Source organism: Ailuropoda melanoleuca, chromosome 16 (assembly GCF_002007445.2).
Source record: "Ailuropoda melanoleuca isolate Jingjing chromosome 16, ASM200744v2, whole genome shotgun sequence".
Lineage (NCBI taxonomy): Eukaryota > Metazoa > Chordata > Mammalia > Carnivora > Ursidae > Ailuropoda > Ailuropoda melanoleuca.
The window spans coordinates 63,299,185-63,324,753 of record NC_048233.1 but is presented as its reverse complement, the minus strand read 5'-3'; the positions used below and the strand labels follow the sequence as shown (position 1 = coordinate 63,324,753).

The 25,569-nt window shown below is 35.7% G+C and overlaps 1 protein-coding gene across 1 annotated transcript in view; it reads left to right on the top strand.

Moving 5' to 3' along the window:
- CCDC73 (coiled-coil domain containing 73) overlaps window positions 1–25,569 on the top strand; it is a 149,222-nt gene that overhangs the window by 102,832 nt on the left and 20,821 nt on the right. Inside the window, exons 10-12 of the mRNA XM_034644803.1 lie at window positions 16,840–16,968; window positions 17,466–17,525; window positions 18,661–18,765. Of these exons, the coding sequence (XP_034500694.1) occupies window positions 16,840–16,968; window positions 17,466–17,525; window positions 18,661–18,765 (294 nt within the window). The remainder of the gene's footprint in view (window positions 1–16,839; window positions 16,969–17,465; window positions 17,526–18,660; window positions 18,766–25,569) is intronic.

The window sequence follows — 25,569 nt, the reverse complement described above, 5'->3', positions numbered from 1 at the left end:
TTTTTTTTTTTTTTTTAAAGATTTTATTTATTTATTCATTCAACAGAGATAGAGACAGCCAGCGAGAGAGGGAACACAAGCAGGGGGAGTGGGAGAGGAAGAAGCAGGCTCATAGCGGAAGAGCCTGATGTGGGGCTCGGCCCTGAGCCGAAGGCAGACGCTTAACCGCTGTGCCACCCAGGCGCCCCNGCATAATATCCTCTAGGTCCATTGTGTTTTTGCACATGGCAAGATCTTACCCTTTTTTATGGCTGATTGGTATTTCATTGTGTGTATAGACTACTACTTTCTTATCCATTCACCTATCATTGGACACTTGGGTTGCTTCTATATTTTGGTCTTTTTTCTTTTCTAATATTGTCATTCAGTGCTATACATTTTCCTGTAAGCATTGCTTTCATCGCATCCCACAGATTTTGAAAAGTTATGTTTTCATTTCACTCAAAATATTTTAAAATTTCCCCTTGAGATTTCTTCTTTGACCCATGTGTTATTTAGAAGTGTGCTACTTAATCTCTGAGTATTTTGGTTTCTTCAAGCTACCTTTTATTGATTTCTAGTTTAATTTTTTTGTGGTCTAAGAACAGAACTTGTGTCATTTTTATGCTTTTAAATTTGTTAAGGTGTGTTTTATGGTCCAGAATGTGGTCTATCTTGGTGAATGTTCCATTTGACCTTGAGAAGAATTTGTAATGTGTTTTTGGATGAAGTAGTTTTGAATGAAGTAGTCTATACATGTCAATTATATTCATTTGATTGATGGTGGTAAGTTCAACTTCACCCTTCTGATTTTGTGCCTGCTGGACCTGTCCGTTTCTGATGGAGGGATATTAATGTCTCCAAATATAATAGTAGATTCTCTATTTCTTTTTGCAGTTGTTAGTTAGTTTTTGCCTCCTGTATTTTGGTACTCTCTAGGCATATATACGCATTAAGGCATTCTTATGTCTTGGAGTATTCACTCCTTTATCATTATGTATGCCCCTCTTTGTCCTTGATAACTTTCCTTGCTCTGAAATCTACTCTGGTTGAAATTAATATAGCGATTCCTACTTTATTTTGATTAAAGTTAGCATGGTATATCCTTCTCCATCCCTTTACTTTTAATCAATATGTGTTTTTGTATTTAAAATGGGTTTCTTGTAGACAACATATAATTGTGTCTTGTTTTTGGATCCACTCTGATAATTCATCTTTTAATTGTTGTATTTTAGACTCCTGATATTTGAGGTGATTATTGATATAATCTGGATTAATATGTACCATATTTTTTTGCTGTTTTCTATTTGTTGCCCTCATTTATTCCTCTTTTTTTGTCTTCCACTCTTTTTCTGCTATTTGTGGCTTCAGTTGAGCATTTTATGATTCCATTTTTCTCTCCTTTCTTTAGTGTTTTAATCATACTTTTTAAAAAACTTTTTTAGTCCTACCCGAGTTCACAGTCTATCTGCATTAAACCAAGTTCACTTTCAAATAACATACCACTTCATGGGTAGTGCATGTACCTTATAACAACAAAACAGTCCTGATTCTTCTCTCCTGTCACTTGTATCATAAGCATACATAATCAGATACATCATTGTTATTATTTTGAACAAATGGTTATTTTATCAATTTAGAATAATAGAAATGAAATATTTTATTTACTATCACTTATTCCTTCTCTGATATTCTTCTTTTTATTAGGTACATCAGAGTTTCTGACCTATATCACTTTCCTTTTCTCTGAAAAACTTTTTTTTAACATTTCTTGCAAAGCAGGCCTGCTGAAAACAAATTCATTCAATTTTTGTCTTAAAAAGTCTTTATTTCTCCTTCACTTTTTAAAAAAATATTTTATTTATTTGTCAGAGAGAGAGAGAGAGTGCACAAGCAGGGGGAGTGGCAGGCAGAGGGAGAAGCAGGCTCCCCACTGAGCAAGGAGCGTGATATGGGACTCAATCTCAGGACCCCGGGATCATGACCTGAGCCAAAGGCAGACACTTGACTGACTGAGCCACGTAGGCATCCCTCTCCTTTACTTTTGAAGGATAATTTTAGAGGATACAGAAGTCTAGGTTAGTAGTTTTTTTTCTCAACACTTTATTTCATGTCACTCTCATTGCTTGTATGGTTTCTGAGAAGTCAGATGTAATCCTTTGCTCTTCTGTAGGTAAGGTGTTTTTTCCCCTCTGGCTTCTTTCAGTATTTTTTTTTTTTTTACTATCGATTTTCTGAATTCTGAATATGATATGCCTAGGTATAAATTTTTTGGTCACTTATCCTTCTTGGTGTTCTTTGGGCTTCCTGGATCTGCAGTTTGGTGTCTGACATTACTTAAGGGAAATTCTCAGTCCTTACTGTTTGAAATATTGCTTCTCTTCCTTGTTCTCTTTCTTTTCCATCTGTTATTTCCATTATGCATATGTTACATTTTGTGTAGCTGTCCCACAGTTGGTGGATATTCTGTTTGGCTTTCCTTAGTTTCTTTCTCTTTGTTTTCAGTTTTTGAATTTTTGCCATCATATCAAGTTCACAGATATTCTGCAGTCTTGTCCATACTACTGTTGAGCCCATCAGAGGCATTCTTCATTTCCGTTGCAGTGGCTTTGATCTAAAGCGTTTCTTTTTGATTCTTTCTTAAAATTTCCATCACTCTACTTACATTATCCATTTGTTCTCCTGTGTTTTGTCTACTTTTTCTATTAATGCATTTAGCATATTAGGTTTTTTTTTAATTCCAGATTTGATAATTCTAATATTTCTGCCGTATCTGACATGGGTTCTGATGCTTGTTCCATCTCTTCAAATTGTGTTTCTTGCCTTTTAGTATGCCTTGTAATTTTTTGTTGAAAGATGGACGTGACATACATATGAAAGGACCTGTAATAAATAGCCTTTAGTAATGTAATGGTGAGGTTCAGTCGGAATGGGTGTGTGAAGTGTTCTGTGATTAGGTCTCAGTCTTTTGGTGAGCCTGTGTCACTGGACTGTGAACTTCACAGTACTGCTCTGTTTTTTCCCTCTCTTTGGTGGTACAGCATGGTTGGAGGGGGCTAGATTTCGGTATTACCCTTTCCCCAAGTGGTTTAGGCTCAGGTCCAATAATTTCTCCCTACGTCAGGCCTTGTTAAGAAGAACAGAATGCCCTGGCATATTTCAAAATGGTTCCTTTTCCTCTTTTCCTCCTGGAAGCAGAAGGGAATTTTTTTCTGATACTGTCAGAGGACTTGGAAGTGAAATTCACAAAAGGAGGGGGGGGAAGGTTCCCTCATGACTGTGTCCCCTGATTTTTTTTTTTAAACTCCCAGAGTTTTCTACATTGAGCCTCTAGCAATTAGTCAACCACAATTCAGGCTTTCTTGCACTGGCACTATTTCCTGCAGAGGTTTCTGTTTGTGGGTTTCTGCTCTGGTAATTTATAATTCTTTATATTCACCAGTCTATCTCTCCAATTATTGAGGTAGCTGGTTGCCTTATGACCTCATTTCTCTGACAGATCTAAGAGGAGTTGTTGATTTTCAGTTTGTTCAGCTTTTACTTGTTGGCAGGACAAAGTGCTGTCAGGACAAAGTTTAAGCTCCTTACTTGCTAGACTGGAAATAAGTCCCCCTGGTTTTATATTTATCTATAATTTTACTGAAATTAAAGCTTTATGAAGAATCTAGAGTAACGGATTTAAGTTTTGGACAGGAGTGTTTTGTGCTGTGAGATAAATAACATATACTTTTATGCATAATTCAAGAAATCAGGAAATTTTACTACATTCTGTTTTAGCATTATTTCAAGGAAAGTGGGATTACTTAGGGTAAAGATTGAAGTGACTTCTAAATGCTAAGCCAGAGTCCAAAGGCCATTAATATTTGTAACACTATTCTATCTATTTCTTTGGTCTTATAACTGCCAATAAATTGGTTTTATATTCTGAAGGATCAGAAAGGAAGAGCATAGGAGTAGCTCAGTATAAAACGGAATGGGTGGTAATAAGCATATGTTCCTATCCCTTAAAAGTCTTAAGTCTGCCTAGCAAACTAGACAGTTTTTACGTAGAAAATATTTATTTTTCAGTCACATCCTAGAATATTACAAATGTTTTTTTAATATAAAGAGAAAAGCTGTAATTTAAAAATTTGCCTGTTGTCTCAAATTAGAGGATTGTGAAAAGAACCATTCATTTTTATCAATGTAAACTTCAAATGCAAATATAAATAACTAAATACTGAGACTGAATAGTTGTGAATAAGCACATATTCAGTGAATAAGCACATTCATTTATTTTTTTAATATTTAATCCATGAGTTTAACTGATTAATCATATTTAGTGGTTATATTAAAATTTTCATATGCTTTTTAGTTGTTTTTGCATTATTATGAAAGGATTATACCTCCTAAATTTCTGTACTAAGTTATGTAGTTTTTTTTCATTAAGTTAGGACAAATGTTTCATTATAATATTATATTTCTAATAACGTCTAGTTTAAGACTGACCTGTAGATGGAGAACGATGCTCACGTAAATCCATGGAGAGACCCCATTAGCAGATTAGGATAAAAAGAATGTCTCTTTCTTTGCACAAGTACAATAGTGTTGCTCAGGAGCACACTTACCCCTTTTTCCTCAGGTCTTGGAGCCCTGCCAGGGCTAATTAAATGTACTGATATGTCATGCAGTGGTGGCCTGTCTCTCTAGAGAGCATTATAGTCAGTGACTATGCTACCAAATAGTTCTTGGAAGAGAGAGTGTATGAAAGGGTAAAGTGAGAGAATTTTATTACCTTGAGATTTCCAAGTCCAAGTAGCTAAACAAGTGAAAATTTTAAAATATATTTTAACAGCCATTTTTAATACTTCAGACATTCTAGATATAAGTATTTTGTATTTTGTATGTAGTCTTAATTTTCAACTTTAAGAAAGCTTTTTCATTTTTTATTGTCTTTTTTAGAAGCTAATCCAGTCTAGTAACATTGGTTATATCACTCATTTAAAACTTTTAATCATTAATTTTCCCAAAGATAATTTTTATTTTCTTTTATTCTGTTTTATGATTTTGTTCAGAACAGTTAAGCTATTGGTTTGTGATAAGATGGATTTTTTTTTTTTTTTGGAGCGAAGTTAAACAGACCAAACTTAGTTGTTAGATTAAACTAGATATTACAGTTCCGAATGCTGGGTTCAGCATTATGGCAATCATGAAGAATTCCTGATACTATCTGTGAACAGCATTCATAACCTCTGCTATTTGTCTGAGTAAACGTCAGAGCACTCAAGGAGATAGTGATATTTAACAGACTACCCTGTACCAGAAAAGGGAGGGGTAAAGGAAAAAAGAACACGATATTTATGACTCTAGGAACTATAAGTTGTAATTTAATGAGATCAAAGCATGTGCTGTTTACTTGCTGCACTAACAGCTTTGAATAAAATGGTTAGAAAACAGACAATGTACTAAAAGTTCAGGATATTTAAAAGCTATAAGGGCTATAAAATCAAAAGCATATTTTCAGTGGAAAATCGTTTCGTGGAGGTCTCTGATTTTAATTTATTATGCTCTTAAGATTAAGTAATTAATATGTAAGAGAAAAAGACAGACATAGAAATGATTAGTTTTTACTTTTGTCAGCCATATCCTGAGTTTTCACTCTTACTGTCCCCTTTCCCACTTCCTTGTTGTTTCATAACAATTTTTGTAATAGAAATTGATGCATTTTAGAGTATCTCCTAGAAAACTTAGCTGATTACAACAGCTCCATGTTTTCAGTTGTCGAAAAGTGTAGAAAGTCATAGAAGTTTGTTGCACTTTGTAACCTTGACATAAAAAATAACTTTTAGAAAAATGAATCCGCTTTTATTAATTCAGAGAATTATAAGCCCCTTGTTATAAATAGAAGTTTCAGCAACATATACTTCAGTTTAATTGTACTGTTATCAATAGAACATTTCATCTTATGATTGAACCTAGAGTAGATCACTAGTATAAAATTAGTATAAAAGGCATCTAATAATTTCTAAGTTGTTTGAATGTTTATTTCTTACAAGTGTATATTGCTTTAGGAAAACCCAATATAAAAAAATTAAAAGTTCAAAGTTACAAGTTTTATAACTACCATTTTAGTACACAAAAAAGCAGCTTGAAAGGAAGTTTTTGGAAACACCATTGTGTAAAGAAAGATGTACATTATTTTAAGCCCAGTATTATTGGTGGCTTTTTTAAAAAGTAGAATCAGTTGAGTACAAAAGATTTGCTTTTAATACTCAGATGATATTTGACTAAATACTGAGTAACAGTATAAAAATTAGCCAAACATCCTATAAATCTGAGTTGAGATTAAAACTTTGAGGTCCTCTAACAGACATTTTTTCCTTTGAATTACTCTCCTAAATTTTTAAGAAGTTAAAGTAATTGCTGAAATTACTGATTTTTATATATATATATATCNATATATATATACTTCAATAGCCATAGTCAATTTGACTACCATCCCATGTTTTTAAATGTTTCTCCAGGGTGGAAATAATAAGGTCAATGCATTCTTTTGTTCAATAAGTTTGTTAAGTCAAAGACTCTCTAGTTCTAGAGTAATGTTTTAGTATACTGTCTTATTTCTGTAATTGTTGTTTTCTAGCATATTCTTGGATCTGTACTTATAATGAAGAATTAACCTATTTTAAATTCACAAATTTAGGGCTGTTGATTATAACAGTTGAGGTTATTTTCTAGCCAAAAAAATACTGTTCTTTTAAAGTTAACATAATGCTAGTGACTCACCACTTACTAAGCCTCATTTTTCCGTTATTGTACTGGTCTGTTCACATTTAAACCAGGAGCATCTGTCTATATAACATGGTGATCTGTAGGGCTGTGGCTGTTACCATTGAATGGAGTGAAACCAGCTGGTTCAATCAGTGACTAAACCCTCAGCACTATACTTAAACCTACCACTTTCTATTCAGTCTTACAAATTGACTGTGAACTATTGTGTCATTAATAATACTCTGGCCGACATCGACTGCTCTCACCAAGTATTTTTATTGCCATTTTTTTTATCCTGAATAAATCAACCTTTGCTTTCATCAAATCTTATTTTAGGTAAAGATAAGTTACATTTGTTTTCATAATCATGTTAATCACTTTTCTTTTTATAGGCATTATAATGTTCCTTTAAATTCCTTGAATATATTAAGCTGCTATGGGATAAGTATAAAACATGGCACCTTTCCTTGAGGAGCTCATGGTCTACAAGAAAATTCTTATTATTTTTAGCTATGAAAGAATGAATCTTAATTCTTTAAATAAATAAAAGGATATTTAATTATATCATTATTAAGACTTTAGACTATTTTGAAAGTAGAAAAAATATTCCTAGAATTCCCTTGGATTCACCTTAGTAGTAATAATAGGTAACAGTGCCTGACACATTGTAGATGCTCAGCAAATACTTGCTGTGTGGAGTATTACACACCACACTGTTTTTAAAAAGTCAAATCTCTGGGGCACCTGGGTGGTTCAGCATTAAGCATCTGCCTTCGGCTCAGGTCATGATCCCAGGGTCCTGGGATCGAGCCCTGCATCGGACTCCCTGCTNCATTAAGCGTCTGCCTTCGGCTCAGGTCATGATCCCAGGGTCCTGGGATCGAGCCCTGCATCGGACTCCCTGCTCAGCGGGAAGCCTGCTTCTCCCTCTCACACTCCCCTTGTGTGAGACTCATTGTCTCACACTGTCAAATAAATAAATAAAATCTTTAAACAAATTAAATTTCTAATTTACAGATGAGGACCTTGAGACAGAAGGAAGTTAAATAAGTTACCTAAAGTTACATAACAAGGAAATAAAATCAGGACTGGAACCTAGACAAATTTGACTCTAGAACCTACAATCTTAACCATTCTAATAGTGATAGCAGCATAAGCAATTTATATCCACATAAGCTGCTTCTCTTTCTTATCCCCATTAGAAAGCATATATTTATTAAAAAGGGAAATTGTTAACTATTCATACTCCTGAAATACCAACTCTTTATATGCCTTGACTCTAAAGATCTATAGACAACAATGTCCCTACCTTGAAACTTTATCATGAAACACTGCTTCTTTGGGGCTCTTTCATTCGGCCCTCTTCTTTCTCCAGCCAGAGCATCCTTTTCTACCATCTGTACCATTATATTCTCAAATCTGTTGTCTCTACCTCTAGTCCTTCAGTCCCCAGTAATTCACCCAGTCCTTTAGTCTTTTCCTGCCTACACATAATTCCCTGCATAATATTTCTGATTTATTCTGTTTATCTTAACTCATCACTTTACCTTTGTCTTTAAAACTAAACCTTTCAACTATGGTCATCTCAAAAGAGGTGCTTGACCCAAACCTATATGGGTATTGCTTTTCTCTTTTCCCCCTTTTGTTTTCTTGTTTTTAATATGAGTAGAATAATCCCTGCCTTTCTTGTTTTATATATGTGTAATAAATATATTTTATTTATTAAGTAAAGCACTTCAGAAAGTGAAAAATGCCATAGACATTTATGGCATTATTTTTACTTGCAAGTAAAATTAAGTTAAGATTAGGATTAAGGCAGTTTTATTAGATTCAGCTTTTCTGCCCCACAGACTGTAGGGGGTTTATATGTATAGTCTTTCAAGACAACTGAAACACAGACTCATTTGCCTTTAAATTACTTTATCAGATTGGAAAGTCTGAAATTCCTTCTGACTCATCAACTGCTCTTTCTCTCTTCATGCTTGAACTATTTTCTATTTTTAAGCATCTGTTTCTCTCCAAACTGTCTTCTTCAGATCATCTCTAAATTTCATAGAATCATAGAGATTGTCTAATCTTGTTTTTTGTCTTTCTTTGAGCTGCAGAACCCTCAGTTCAAGATGTGGAAGCTCAATATTAAAACGAATAAGGTAGAGCTGCTTTTGCTTGAAAGGAGGCTTGGAGGAGCACTGGCGCTATACCTAGGGGCTCTTTCTTCTCTATTAGCATCTATGAATGGTCTCCATGGAAATTCTAGGACTTCTCAGAGCACAATTTAAAAACCAGTAACTGGATCCAACCTCTTCTTTTTTTATAAAGGGAACCAAAACCTAAAGAGAGTAGATGAGGGGTGCCTGGGTGGCTCACTTGGTTAAGTGACTCTTAGTTTCAGCTCAGGTCTGATCTTTCCATCATGGGATCAAGCCCCATGTTGGGCTCTGGGGTCAGTGCAGAGTCTGCTTCAGATTCTTTTTCCCTCTCACTCTGCCTCTCCTCACTTGCTTGCTCTCAAATAAATAAATAAATAAATAAAATCTAAAAAAAAAAAAAGAGTGGGTGAATTACTGTCAATCAACTTGTAAAAAAATATTTTCCATTTATCTTCTATTATACTATATAATATTTGTAGTCCGTAATATTCTAAACAGCCTGTGTATTGTACAATGTTAGCTGAAATTTTTCTTGTAGTGGCTATTGTGATAATTCCCCCAATATTCAGTCCACCTTATATGATCAGTGTATCTCTAAGACAGTTAATGTAATCTCCATTTGGGACGCCTGGGTGGCTCAGTTGTTAAGCGTCTGCCTTTGGCTCAGGTCAAGATCCCAGCGTCCTGGAATCTGAGCCCCGGCATTGGGCTCCCTGCTCAGCAGGAAGCCTGCTTCTTCTTCTTTCACTCCCCCTGCATGTGTTCCCTCTCTCACTGTCTCTGTCAAATAAATAAATAAAATCTTTAAAATACATATATATAATCTCCATTTTTCATGCCAGTATTTGGTTCAGGAATGAGCATGTGATCTGGTTCTGGACAGTAGGAGGTGGATCAAAGAAAAATTTTCTTATCTTTGGAAGAGTTCCAGGANAGTTCTAGGAAGAGACAGTTGCTATGCAGTACCTAAATTGGCCTCTTGTTATAGTCCCAACAATGGAAGAAAGAGAATGGTCCCAAGACTGGAAAGTGAAGAAATGAAAATATCCTAGCCTTTGGTAATACCCAGTCTTTGTTAAATAACCTAATCATTGAGTGCCTGAATCAACCAACACAAGAACCTGCCCAACTTTTTTTTTTTAAGTTTTTAATTCCAGTATAGTTAATATACAGTGTTATATTAGTTTCAGGTGTACAATACAGTGATTCAATAATTCTCTACATTACTCTGTGCTCATCATGATAAGTGTAATCTTAATCTCTTTCATCTATTTCACCCATCCCCCCCACCCAACTCCCTTCTGGTAACCATCAGTTACCTTGGTTTTTTTCTATTTCTCTCTCTCTCTTTCTCTCTCTCTCTTTTTTTTTTTGCCTTTGTTTGTTTTTTAAATTTCACATGAGTGAGATCATATGGTATTTGTCTTTCTGTGATTTGTTTTGCTTCGCATTATATCCTCTAGCTGCATCCATATCATTGCAAATGGCAAGTTTTCATTCTTTTTTATGGCTGAATATCCCATTGTGTGTACACACACACACACTACATCTCCCTTATCCATTCATCTATCATTGGCCATTTGGACTGCTTCCATATCTTGACTATTGTAAATAATGCTGCTATAAACATAGGTGTGCATGTATCCATTTCCCTTGAATTGGTGTTTTTGTATTTTTGGGGTAAATACCCAGTAATTCAATTACTGGATCATAGAATAGTTCTCTTTTTAACTTTCGAGGTACCTCCATACTGTTTTCCACCATGGCTGCTCCAGTTTGCATTCCCACCAATAGTGCACAAATATTCCATTTTCTTTACATCCTTGTCAACACTTTGCTGTTTCCTGAGTTTTTTATTTTAGCCATTCTAACAGGTGTGAGGTAACAGCAGATCATTATAGTTTTGATTGGCATTTCCCTGACNTTACATCCTTGTCAACACTTTGCTGTTTCCTGAGTTTTTTATTTTAGCCATTCTAACAGGTGTGAGGTAACAACAGATCATTATAGTTTTGATTGGCATTTCCCTGACAGTGATGTTGAGCATCTTTTCATGTGTCTGTTGGCCATCTGTATGTCATCTTTGGAGAAATGTCTGTTCATGTCTTTGCCATTTTTAATTGGATTATATGTTTTGGGGGTGTTGAGTTTTATAAGTTCTTTATATATTTTGGATACTAACCCTTTATTGTATATGTAATTTGCAAAAATCTCCCATTCCATAGGTTATCTTATAGTTTTGTTGATTGTTTCCTTTGCCCTGCAGACGGTTTTTATTTTGATGTAGATCCAATAGTTTATTTTTGCTTTTATCTCCCTTTCCTTGGGAGACAAATCTAGAAAAATGTTGCTACAGCTGGTGTCAGAGATATTACTGCCTGTGGTCTCTTCTAGGATTTTTATATTTTCAGGCCTCACATTTAGGTCTTTAATCCATTTTGAGTTTATTTTTGTGTATGGTGTAAGAAAGTGGTCCAGTTTCATTGTTTTGCATGCAGCTCTACAGATTTCCCAACACCGTTTGTTGAAGAGACTATCCTTTTCCCATTATATATTCCTTCTTGCTTTGTCAAAGATTAATTGACCATGTAATTGTGGGTTTATTTCTAGGTTTCCTATTCTGTTCCCTTGATCTGTATCTATTTTTATACCAGTGGCATATTGTTTTGATTACACAGCATTGTAATATAACTTGAAATCTGAAATTGTGACACTTCCAGTTTTGTTTATCTTTTTCAAGATTGCTTTGGTTATTCAGTGTCTTTGAGGCTCCTTATAAATTTTAGAATTGTTCTCGTTCTGTGAAAAATGCTCTTGGTATTTTGATAAGGATTGCATTAAATCTGTAGAGTGCTTTGGGTAGTATAGACAGTTTAGCAATACTTGTTCTTCCTATCCATGAGCATGTGATGTCTTTGCATTTCTTTGTGTCCTCTCCAGTTTCTTTCATCAATGTTTTATAGTTTTCAGAGTATATGTCTTTCATCTTTTTGGTTATTTTTATTCCTAGATTTTTTTTTTGTATAATAGTAAATGGAATTGTTTTCTTAATTTCACTTTTTGTTGCTTCATTGTCAGTGTATGGAAATGCAACAGATTTCCATACATTGATTTTGTGTCCTGTGACTTTCTGAATTCATTTATCAGTTCTAGTGGTTTTTTGGTAAGGTCTTTCAGGTTTCCTATTTATAGTATCATGTCATCTGCAAATAGTGAAAGTTTTATTTCTTCCCTACCAATTTGGATGCCTTTTATTTCTTTTTGTTGTCTGACTGCTGGAGCTAGGTCTTCTAGTACTATGTTGAATAAAAGTGGAGAACCTACCCAACTTTGGACTTCATGTTATGTGGAAGAATAAATGTCATTATTTGTATGGTTTTCTGATACTTGTAACCAAAGCATCCTGATACTGCCCCTTTGTGTTTTTAATTACAGAATATTGTGTTTTGTACGAAATAATAGATGTTTAAAATATAAAATGTGTTCATTTTATAACATCTGTATGATAGCTCACTTTTTAAGGGTCTTTTGGTTCAAATTTCTTTGGCTCCCTGATTATCCTTTTTCATCCATTCATCCAAAGCTCTATCCTAAGGTCTCTTTCAGTGAGCTCTCATATTCTGTGATTCAGTCATTCACTTCATGTGGATGACTTTATATTTCCGGCCTCACATTTCCCTTAATCTCAGTTCTATATTTTCAACTGCCTGCAGGTCATCTCCTTTTACGACTTACTGTAATTTCAGGGTCAGCAAGGCACACATTGGATTAATTATTCATTCTCCATATCCCTCCTTTCTCCCTCCACATCCCCCCAAATTCATGCAACTCTCCTTCCAAAGAAGTCCTCTTGCTTGCTATGAAGATGAACCATTGCTGGGACGTTGAAACTTCATTTGAGGGAATTCATCACATGTAGCCTTGTATAATTTGAAAAAATATGAACGAAGGACTTTTTAAATTTTAAATAACAACCTATGGCTCAGGTATAGTAATTTGTGCTTTTTTGGCTTTCTTAACAGTCAGTCTGAGAACATTGTTCATCTCTTGTTTCTTATTGTTTTAATATATTTTCATCTATTTTATCAGTGAGGCAGATTTCCCATTTCCTTTCCATTGTCATGCTTTCTCTTTCACATTTCGTGGTTTTTCTTTTCATTTCTTTTAGCATCACCTAGACACTCTGGAATAATCTTTTTTCTTCATTCCCTTTGTCTGCTCAGTTATAACTTCCTTTAGAATATCTCATATTTGCCATTCTTTGTTTCTTAATAGTATTGACATTTATCATCTCATGCCTGTGTTAATAAAATAGCCCCTTAGCCAGTGTTCTTTTATCTGGGTTTTATTCATTCATTTTTTTTTAAAAGATTTTCTTTATTTATTTGAGAGAGAGAGAGAGTGAGCAAGAGAGAGCACGCATGAGCATGAGCAGGGAGAGAGGGAAAAGCAGTCTCCCCGCTGAGCAGGGAGCCTGACATGGGGCTCGATCCCAGGACCCTGGGATCATGACTCAAGCTGAAGGCAGATGCTTAACTGACCAAAGCACCTGGGCTCCCTTGGTTTTTATTCATTCTTGTTGCCAAACTAACTTTACTAGGTCATTAGTTCGATACATTGCTTATGTGTGCCTGACATACTAGATACTTAGTATGTATAGAAGGAATGGTAGATGGAATAGTTCTCTTTTGCCTACCCAATCAAGTCGCAATTTCTTTCCCAGCTTTATTGAAATATAATTGATGTATAACATTGTGTAAGTTTAGGTGTACAACATATAGATTTAGTCCCATACTTCTTTAACTGTGTTTTCACAGCGTCCATGGTCTGGCCCCATTCTATATCTTCAGCATCATTTCCTGCTGCTTCTTAAGCATCTTCTGTTCTACTTAATGCAACATCTTTGTTGCAGCTGTCATAATTCTTCATTATTCCTTCCTTTTTGTCTTTGCTTTCCTCCATATCCCCTTCCCACACTTAAAATCCCTTCTCTCAGTTTACTTGTGTTAAATAGGATTGAGTCAGGAAACAGGTGGCGCATTGGAATGGGTAAAAGAGAAAAGTTTGATGAAGAAGCTATTTACAAAGTTATGGTAAGTTTTCAGAGTTCAGGGAAACCAGGAGGAGTACTAAAGCACCACCCCAAGAGTGGGGAAATGATTATACCACATAAACCTGAGGGGGCAAGGGAAAGAAGCAGATACTGGGAACCTGGAGAAAGCTGTAGGTACAGCTGTAGAAGAAGGGGAATTCAGAAGCTGTGACCTTTGGTAGAGAGTTGTTGTCATTTTGTGGCCATGTAGGGAGGAAACAGGGAAATACCTCAATCTCTTTGTCTTCCCAGCATACTGATTTGCTGGTGCCTTCCAGAGATTGAACCCAACCAGGAGCCAGAGGGCAAGAAAAACTGTTTGCTATATCCACAGATATCAGCACACAGGGGGCAGAGCAGTATGAAGAAAAGGTGGAGAGTGAGGACAGACAAATGGAGTATATCCAGTAAACTACTCACTCTTCAAGGCCTACCTACTTTGTTCAGACTTCTTTCATTACTCAGTTCATGATGATTGTTCTCTTTGTACCGGCTATTAATTTGTCTGCCTGCTTTTCTAAGTGTCAAGTCCTATCTCTTGACCCACGTGCGGTTACTTTAGCAGTCCTCTTATGCAATGTACATATCTGAAAGGGACATGTGAACCAAAACTGTTCATCCTTTCTCCTGGATTTTGAACTAGGTATTGAGTTATAATTGGGTGAGTTTTTAATGTGGCACCTGAAGCTATAACATGTAGAACTCTGGACATGTTGACAGCCCTATTTTCTGCTGCTCCTTTTTCAGCTTCCTGAATATTACACTATTGATTTTCCACCTACCTTAGCTGACCATACTTCTCAGCCTTCTATATGAGCTTTTAATGTAATCCATAAGTGTTGGAGTTCTTTAGGACTCAGGCATTTGCCATTTTCTTTCTTCTAACTAATAACTCTAAGTGATTGCCCCTGTTTCCATAGCTTTATATACTATTATATACTGTATATATGTATCTCCTATACACTGATACTTGAGAAATAAATGTTTACTTTAGAAAAAAAGGGAAGATACTAATCAGTACAATGAAGAAAATAACAATTTCCTGTAATCTCACCACCCTAATGAATTAACTTTTTTTCTACAACAGAGTTGTTTGTTATTATTATTTATTCATTTCTTACATACAGTCTTTTAAAAAGTAAAGTATATTAGGATTCTTAACTCCAAGATGATTTTTGTCAGCAAAGGGATTTGGATGTTGGTCATCTCAGACTTGGAAAATGGTCAGAAACAAGGGAAGCTATGCAGTATCCAAGACCATACCATAAAGCCAACTTCCAGTCCTGGGTGTTGTACAGTGTAGGTTGTACTGTCACTGTTGACTGTGGTGGATGTTGCTCCTGCTTCAGTGGTACCGTTGTTGTCCATGGAAGCGTGGCGTTACTAGCATTGGCCCTCAAGCCTACCCGCAGAAGGATTCGCAACAGTTCTTGTTCTTTGTGATACTACTTCCTGATCCAATATCCAGGACAGGTGCATCTGATTAGCCGCATCTGGCCTCATGCTTATAAAGCTAGTATCTGGCATTTCTGGGTCCTCTAGTGGACAGTGGATTCTTATAATGTAGAATTCCTCCAAAATTCAAAGGGAGTTCAGATACTGTGTAGTTAAGAATGTGAAAATCAGATTCTTGAGTATTTAATATAGTCAGTATACACAGAACAGCAGAATAATAAATTACACACCAATTCAGAAGTTGGTATTTCAGAATTATAATGTGTTTGGGTGATATCTTTTAAGTTCAGTGGACATGTAGCTTTACAACGAAGACTTCTTTTATATCTTCCTTAATTCTAATAATCTGTAATGATGCTAGAGTTATTTTTCTGAATTACAAATCTTATGTCTTTTTCCTACTCAAAATCCTCCAGTTATTGATTCCTCATTGCCTATAGGATAAAATTAAAGCTCTTTTTAGTTTGGCCTACAAATGCCTTTCAGTATTTGAATCCTGTCAGATTTTTAGCCACAACCATGAATACTCTACTCTTTCTCCTCCTCCATAACATATTAGCTCCAACCATATCCTAATCTCTTTCTCTGAAAAGTGCCATACTCTTTCATGTTTGTATATGTTTGTGCATGTACAACCTTTTTGTCTGGAATGTCTACTTTTTTGTCCTCTTTGCAAATTTTTCTTTAAAGACCCAATTCAGAAACCACTCTTCCTAATAATGCCTTCTTGATGCCCTCAACCAATATCTTTCTTTATGCTTCTGTACAGTTCTGTCATATATCACTCATCATATTAGATTATGATTATTTCTCACACATATTTTTTTACTAGATGCTAATGAACTTGGAAATTGATAATCTTTTATTANGTCTACTTTTTTGTCCTCTTTGCAAATTTTTCTTTAAAGACCCAATTCAGAAACCACTCTTCCTAATAATGCCTTCTTGATGCCCTCAACCAATATCTTTTTTTATGCTTCTGTACAGTTCTGTCATATATCACTCATCATATTAGATTATGATGATTTCTCACACATATTTTTTTACTAGATGCTAATGAACTTGGAAATTGATAATCTTTTATTATTTTTTTTATCTCAGAAGATTTTTGTTAAATAAGTAATAAATGAAAACACCCTGCTTCTGGCTGTTTAGTTCATTTGGTTAGTATTATGCACTTTTTAAAGGGAAAAAAATCATGAATTCTATCCCTGTAGCATTCCCACCTTGGCTAATTATCTTGCAAGGGAACTAGGGGAAATAGACCTTGGTGGACCAGTGGTATTATCTTGATATGTGAAATGCAGTAAATTATAATGATAGGTTTAAAATGGACTTTAAAGCTGTCAGAAAAGTACCTTTCTTTGATGAACTGTTTATACTGAACTTACTGTTTATATTTCTTATGTTTAGGAACTAAAAAAAGTTACCTCAGACTTGATAAAGTCCAAGGTCACATGTCAACATAAGATGGGAGAAGAAAACATCCATTTAACAATTAAAGAACAAAAATTTCAAGAACTTCAAGAAAGACTTAACATGGTATTTAATTAAATGTATTCATGTTTATATAATTGTTTTTGTAAAATGAGAATTTCAGAATTATAATATAAAAATGTTCCTTTATAAAGTTAATATACATAGTTAAAAAAAGGTATTGCCAATTATTTTTCATTATTAGGTAATTTTTGCCATTATCAGCAAGAATTTAAGACAATACAATTTGTCTATAACCATTTTATTTCCACTTTAATATAATATAGGTAATCTTATGGTACAATGGTGTCTCCAGAAAAGCTTTTGGAGATGAGGAATTTTGTGATTTTTGAATGTGAGTATTTAAAATTTGTACAGCAGCCTGTGCTGGGTATCTCGTACCACCTCTATTTCACTAGGAGCCACTGCTTCACCAGCAAACAAACGTTGGTACTCTCAGGCAGGAAGGGGCCATGACTCTCCTAAACATATTGAGCACTGAATTAAATATAGAATTTGCTAAATTTTATATCATAACTTTAAAATCACTCAATTTTTTAAAGGAGTTGGAATTAAATAAGAAGATTAATGAAGAGATCGCACATGTTCAAGAAGAAAAAAAGGCAAGCAATCATAAGACATTTTGGGAGCCAGTAAATATTTTTAAAACTGGGTATAATGTGGGAAATAAAAAATTAAATTAACAAATGGAATCATGTCTAGGTCAATTCCTGGCACATAGTAAGCACTCAGGGTCTGTTGAATGGATACATGTGTACCTTTTTAACCGGGCCTGACATTTCCTCCATTAAAAAATAAATCCAAGGGTACAAACTTCTGGTATAAGATGAGTATGTTCTGGGAGTTAATGTACAGCATGATGGTTTTAACTAGCAAAACTGTGTTATATATTTGAAAGTTAAGAGTAGATCATAAATGTTCTCACCACACACACAAAAATGGTAATTATGTGAAGTGATAGAAATGTTAATTAATCTTATTAGGGTAATCATTTAGCACTATATATGTGTATCAAATCATCACGTTGTGTAACTTGAATTTACAGAATGTTATTTGTCAATTGTATCTTAATAAAGTTGGAAAAGTATTACATTAAAATATTTAATGAATAAATAAAAAGAATAAAAATAAATCAGTTTTTTTCCTTGATAGTTTAGACCATTGGTACCCTAGCAGATAATTATTGAAAGGTATGTATGCTTAGAGCATGCATTTATAGGATGTTACACTCTCATTTGAATCTATTCGATATTTATAATTCTTCTATTTAAAAAAGGTCTGTGAAAGAAAAGTTCTCCTGTTTCTTTTTTTCTTTTCTGTTTTTCCTCCATTTCATTCTGAATTTATACCATGACATCCTAGCTCATTAGCAATATGACATTTCAGCAGTGATGCATTTACTGTTTTTAAGACAAGCCAACAAAAGTTTTGGTTTTAAATTCTTCACATTTTCCGGTAGTGTCTCATAATTCATGGTCCATTTCAAAAAACTGTTAGTTATTTGAAAAACCCTTAGATATAGTACTTTGAAAGAAGTCATATAATGTAATTATTTTATATATTAAGTTAGTAAAATGTGCTAGTAGTTTATTTCACTGTCTTATTATGGTGTTGAAATTAAACTATAAAGATAATAAGTGAGGAAATTAGAAAATGTAGTTTAAGAATGAATTTAGAAACATACCTACACACTTAGAATTCTTTCAACTGATATATGTATACTTTTTTTTTTTTAAGGGTATCATCATTTCTTTCCAACATATGCAACAGTTACTTCAGCATCAAACTCAAGTTAGTACTGAACTGGAAGCAAAGTTGAAGATGTTAAAAGAAAATAATCAGGTTGTATATAGAGATACAGATAGTATATTTCCATTTAATGAGCTTTACCTGTCTAGTTGCATTTGTCTGCCCAACTTCATCTGAGATCATTTTGAATTTTAGGGGTAAGATATGGCCTTCTTCATCAACTTGGTATCAATGTCTGAAGTAATGAACATATTCTTTTAACATTTAAGTTACTAGTTAAATGTTTGATTTTATTAAGTATCTGACTTAATTTTGTAACAGATTGGATGGGATTTTTTTTCTTTGTCTTAGAATTGTGACCAAGACCAAAACTGAAAATAGAAGAGAGCAGTTAGCGAACTTCCACAAATTGAGGGCAGATCCAAACAAATGATTGGAGGGGGGAAGAAATTATCGCCACTGATGTCTTGGGAATGAGAGTTCAATAAGAGAGGCTTTTCTGTTACATCCCTAGTTGGGAGGGGGAGTACATTTTCCTGCATAAGCTAAATGAAGGAGTCTATGTGAAAATCATGTAAAGACTGGGGTACAAAAAGGGGAAAGCGCCATCTTGTTTCATAGATGGATGCTTGAGATGCTGTAGAAACTTGACGGTCCACTCTGGTGTTGCCAGTAGAGTAAATTGTGGTAAGTTCATGTGGAAGAACTTGGCATATGTTTCTTGAAGTATGGTATTATACCAAGGACGTATAGACTAATGCAGTTATGGTCCAGAGATTTCGGGGTTTTGGAGTGATATGTACCAATGGGGCTTGAAGTGTATTACACTTGTTGTGATGCTATATGGCCCAGGAAAGTTGCAGAAGAGAGAACTTTGGTGGTTTCTTGGCTCCACATGAAGGAACATGGAGGTTAGTGGAAGGACAGAAACTGTCCTGTGTGCCACTGGCCAAGTGATGGTATGTCCAGTTCAAGAGACGGAGCTGGGAATGGGTTCCACTGTGGTGACCAGTGGAAGATATTTGTGCTCCTCTGAAGGGATTCTTGGTAATGAAGGTGAAGCTGAACATTCCTCAAGAAAACTACAGTCGCCTCCCATGTAAAGACCACTATCCTCAGAGGCCAAGGCCACCTTCCTGGGTATGTAATCAGTGCAGTTGCATAGGGACCCATACTCAGAAGGGCCTTGTGCTTCAGCTTTAATGTTCTGTGTTCATGCTCTTGAAATTTTTATTAATTTTTATCTTTGAATTTATGTTTTGTAAATTAAGTCTGATGGAAAAATGGAGCATTGGGGGCTTGGAGCCTAAGCTCTCTCCTGTCTCCTACTGCGTCTTAGGACCAGTTTTTGACTGCTGGCTCTTCCATGCTTTGTTATCCTGGGCCCTGCCTGCCCTCATCCTCTCTGGTTCTGCCCCACCACTATTGTGGTCACATTAATGGGGAAAGGTCTGTGTTCTACCGTTGTTCCTTACCTTTGGTGGTAAGGAACAAATACAATAGACCTAAACATAACAGGGAGGGTCTGGGTCCATTGCATGTGCCCTGCAGCGTCCTCTGTCTCAGGGTGGCCGTGTGTTGGCACCTTAGGTAGATCATTTGGCAGGGAGTGAGTCCTCAATCCAGATACTGAGGAATATCCCTGCCTGGCAGTTGCCATCAGTTGGGGGTTACCCATCTGCCATGGATTGGGGCAGAGGTCCCATGGGACAGAAAGATTGACTTCCCCACCTCCATCCTGGACATAGTACATGGGTCTAGTAGCTTACAGGAGGTAGAACCCCATCGCAGGTGGATCTTGCATGTGCTGAGTTGTGTGGTGAGATTCTTAGGCATCTGTGAGGGTCTGCATTTGCCCTGTGAGTATCCCCCTGCCCAGAGATTCATGACACTAAATAGAAAATAAAAAGCACCATGATAAGTTGACGGGAGGGGGGTGCAGTGACCATGAAGGAAGGAAAGGTTTTGTATTTTAGTACCTTTAATAGTGTGTTTTCCCTGCTTTTTTCGTTTTGCACTGGGCCCCACAAATTATGCTGACTTCATCATCACTGAATGGAACCACACTTAACCTGAACAATGCAAGATCTGCCTCCTCACCATTGATGTTCTCTGACTAATCATGTAAAGAGAGTTTTGCCTTCTTCTTTTCTCTTGCCTGCCCCAGTACTGTAAAACTTAGACCTGGGAGAGGGAAGCAGTATGCTGGATCAAACTCTTCCTTCCTCTTAACCCTTCACCTCCTTCAGTAAGAGTAGTGAAAAAAATTTCTCTGGAAGTCCAGCTATAAGTAAGTGTCCCCCCACCTCCTTTACCCACCCTACAGATAGATAACTGGGACTTTCTCTAACATTTGAACCTTCTCCCAAGAAACATAGAATAGAATTTACCCAAATTCTTTACCCTGAATTACCCTGAATACCCCGAATTTACCCTGATTCTCCAGAATCAGGATTGTTTTCTTGTCCATTTAAAGGAGTTGAAACACATTTTTTAGGATGAACAAAATATTAGTGATCAGCCAATCCACTCATTTCATTTCATGGTGAACTAGAGATCCAAAAAGTGTAAGTGATATAGTTCAAGGCTTCTTAATTAGCGGCAAACCCCAAATTAAATTTTTGACCTAATTCTGCTCTAGCACTATTTCTACAACATTACATTGTTAGTGTATTCTTCCTAGATCTGTGAGACCTGCCAACTTTTGTTAGATCACTTATTCGAAAACCACAACTTTTGAATTACCCTTCATGAGCTCTACATGCAATGTTTATGTGTTGTTGAATTCTGCGGAGTGTGCAGTAGTCAGAGACATACAGTCATGTGTTGCTTTGAGTTAACAGGGCCTATAACTATGGTCCCAGGATCTTTTAGATGTAAGTACCAATATCTTATATAATCCAGATGCCTCTTTAACTAGCACCATTATTATCTGAGCCTCGATAGTATACAANTCCCAGGATCTTTTAGATGTAAGTACCAATATCTTATATAATCCAGATGCCTCTTTAACTAGCACCATTATTTGAGCCTCGATAGTATACAGNTATACAAAAAAACTTGATTTCATATGGAAATTTCATGCAAAGTATTGGCAAGGACAGGATAGAATTGTCAGGTTTTTATTTTGATAAATAAGGACATTAAAAATAAGCAACACCATCTGTCATCACTTTCATCTTATAAAAAAGAATATTTTAACGCCACGTATTAAGGATATAATCTCAGAATAGATACAGTTCTTTACAAGAAAAGACATTTGGTGACTTGTATAGACTTTGTCATTAACTAGTGAAATTTTGTCATGGATCAGTACTTGTTTACAGACTGGTGTTGGAGAACTACTGATATATAGTATAACAAAATATTAATGTTGAACTGTTGCTGAGGATTATGCTGCATGGATATCTCAAGTGTTTTTCTTGAGGAGCATTCTAATTCCACCTGTATTAAAAGGGATCATTACTCTTCATAATGGCCTACTTTTTTTCAGTGCTGCGCAATCATGCTGTCCATCTGTCTCGTTTTTTTAATAGTACAGTTTGGAGCATAGAGATCTGAATTCCCATGATAGAAAATATTTTCTGCTATGATTTAATCATAGTTCAGTCTAAACCTAAGTGTAGTTCTGCTGCTGTAGTCATCGTGTTCACAAGAATAATTTACTTAGTTTGCTCCCATAGTCATAGTATTAACCAGGATAGATTACTTAGTTTTGGTATATTAAAACATTAACAGATGATTCTATTTTGACTTGATGCAGTATCCAATTTTTCACAATGGTTTTGGGGTTTATTAATCCAAATGCAAATAATTTTCTGATAGTGTCTAAATTCCATGAGAACAGTAACAGTTTCGTGCATGTAGCATTAAGAGTCTGAAAGAGTATCTGGCACACAGTAGGAGCTCATTAAATTGTATTAAATTAATGAATGAATAAATTCAGAATCTTTGTTAAGTTCAGATATTGTCAGATCTGGGCTTCTGGTTAAACATGTTGAATTGAACCTACACATTAACTTCCGATTTCCTCCTGAAACTGCAATAAAATGACATTAATAAATCCTCAAGGACAAGGAAATAGAGGAAACAGTAAAAATTAAGTTTTAAATGGGAACCAGATGGAAAATTAGTAATTTACTTAGCAGATTAAAGAAAGTAGAAACCAAGTCAAAGGTGCACAAATGCTCAGGAATTGCAAGCATCACACGCCTCTAGAAGCTGGATGTGCAGCTGAAGCCAAGAGCTAGAAGGTGTATATAAGAAGGTAGAAGCTTTCGTGTCTCCAAATTCTCTTCCCTACCCTGCACAAAGAGGCACTGCCTGTCTTCCACTTGGCAGAAGATTTATGTTGAGGGGTTTGAGGGACAGCTGAGGTTGGGAAATCCAGTCATGTTCTCGAGACAGCTTATACCTGGGAGATCTGTTAAAGCTGCTGTCATTTCGTGAGCTGGTTGTGAAACTAGAGGTGGCTTGAAATTGCCCATGGTTGGAATGTTTAAAATTGGCAAATGCTGTAAAAAAAATTGTTGGAGCCAGTTTGCCAGTATGTTCCTGAGAGAATTATATTGAAAACAGGGTGGAAAATCTAAATACTGAAATCTGAGATCTTCCTGCTCTGTTTCCCCATTTAGAGGACAGCTAGCCTTACCACTTCCAGACAGGAGAATGAAGATTCCTTTCTGGGGGGTGGGGAGCACCTGGGTGGCTCAGTCGTTAAGCGTCTGCCTTTGGCCCAGGGTGTGATCCCAGGGTCCCAGGATCGAGCCCCGCATCAGGCTCCCTGCTCTGATGGGGAGCCTGCTTCTTCCTCTCCCATTCCCACTGCTTGTGTGCCGTCCCTCGCTGGCTGTCTCTCTCTCTGTCAAATAAATAAATAAAATCTTAAAAAAAAAAAAAAAGAAAAAAGATTCCTTTCTGGGAGAATTAACTTGCACAGGCTGTTACAGTTAAACTCTCCCAGTGAAATTACTCAACCAGATCAACCTATAGTGAAGCCCATCATTTGACAAAACTTTCAACCAACTTTTTAATACTTNAAACTCTCCCAGTGAAATTACTCAACCAGATCAACCTATAGTGAAGCCCATCATTTGACAAAACTTTCAACCGACTTTTTAATACTTCATTTTTTTTTTAAAGATTTTATTTATTTATTCGACAGAGAGAGAGACAGCCAGTGAGAGAGGGAACACAAGCAGGGGGAGTGGGAGAGGAAGAAGCAGGCTCTCAGCAGAAGAGGCTGATGTGGGGCTCGATCCCAGAACTCCAGGATCATGCCCTGAGCCGAAGGCAGACGCTTAACGACTGAGCCACCCAGGCACCCCTCAGTGCGGTTTTAATTTTTGAATAGCTTTGTTAAGGGTTCACAGTCTTTTATTTTTATTTTTAGTTTTTTTTTTCAAGATTTTATTTATTTATTTGACAAGAGAGAGACAGCCAGTGAGAGAGGGAACACAAGCAGGGGGAGTGGGAGAGGAAGAAGCAGGCTCTCAGCAGAAGAGGCTGATGTGGGGCTTGATCCCAGAACGCTGGGATCACGCCCTGAGCCAGAGGCAGACTCTTAACGACTGAGCTACCCAGGCGCCCCTAATACTTCATTTTTAATATGAACATGCCGTTAAAGATCACTGGGCACTTGAGAAAGTCTCTACCATGCAAATCAGACAAAACAGACAGGGTAATGAAAAAAATTTAGAGAAACTAAGAAAATATACTCCGTTAAGAGAAATATTTTTATTAATCCACAAAAAATAAGAATTAGGAGTCTTTAGAAAAAGAAACAGGAAAAAAAAAAGAACGTTTAAAATAAATATTTTAGTGACATAAAAAGTAAAATGAAAAGTTTGGAGGGTAATATTGAGATAGCTTTCCAGAAAGTAGAACCAAAAGACAAGAATATGGAAAACAGAAGGGAAAGAATATTAGGGGTTCAGTCCAATATTAGGGGTTCAGTCCAAGTCTAAGTCTAGTGAGTTTCAGAGATAACAGAGAAAATGGAAGGAGAGGAGAAAACCAAAGAAATAATATTAGAATGTAACCTAGAACTGAAGAATTTGAGTTTGTTTTGCTCAACACCAATGCATATCATTATGAAATTTTATACTAAAAGAAGATTCTAAAACTCTGTGGAAAAAAGAATTAGGTCACATACAAAGGATTAAGGATAAGAATGGCAACATAATGACTTCAGGCTTCTCACTGGTAGTCTTGGAAGATAGAAGATAATTGAACCATGCCTTCAGTGGTTGGAGAAAAATTGATTTTTTTAAACATTTTTTAAATGTATTTGAGAGAAAGGGGGGGAACTGAGGGGGAGGGAGAAGAACAAGGATACTCCTCGCTGAGTGTGGAGCTCCACACAGGGCTCAGTCTTAGGACCCTGAGATCATGACCTGAGCCAAAATCAAGATTTGGAAGCTCAACTGACCAAACCACCCAGGCATCCCCGAGAAACTGATTTCTAACGCAGAATTGTACTGTATTCAGCCAAATGAATCATTATGTATTGGTAGAAAAAAAAATATTTTCACACATGCAGGCCTCAAGAAATGTGCCATCTGTGCCTCCTTTATCAAGAAGTAATGGAAGGTTTGCTTTACCAAGACAAGGGAATAAACCATTACACATTATAAATATTTAGAAACTGTTCTATTGTTATATTTGCCTATAAATTAAGAAGAACATGACTTCTGTAAAAATATTTACATTATCTTGAAGTAAAGGCAGTCAAAATAGGTATTCATTGAAGGCTATCAAAGTGCATTAATATTCTTTATGTGCTAGAGGAGAATTTTAATGTTAAAACTGTAAAATGCTTTTTATTAGATATTTCCATAGTTTTACATTATTACTTGTCATTGTATATTGGTATTGTAGATATAATTGAGAACTCTT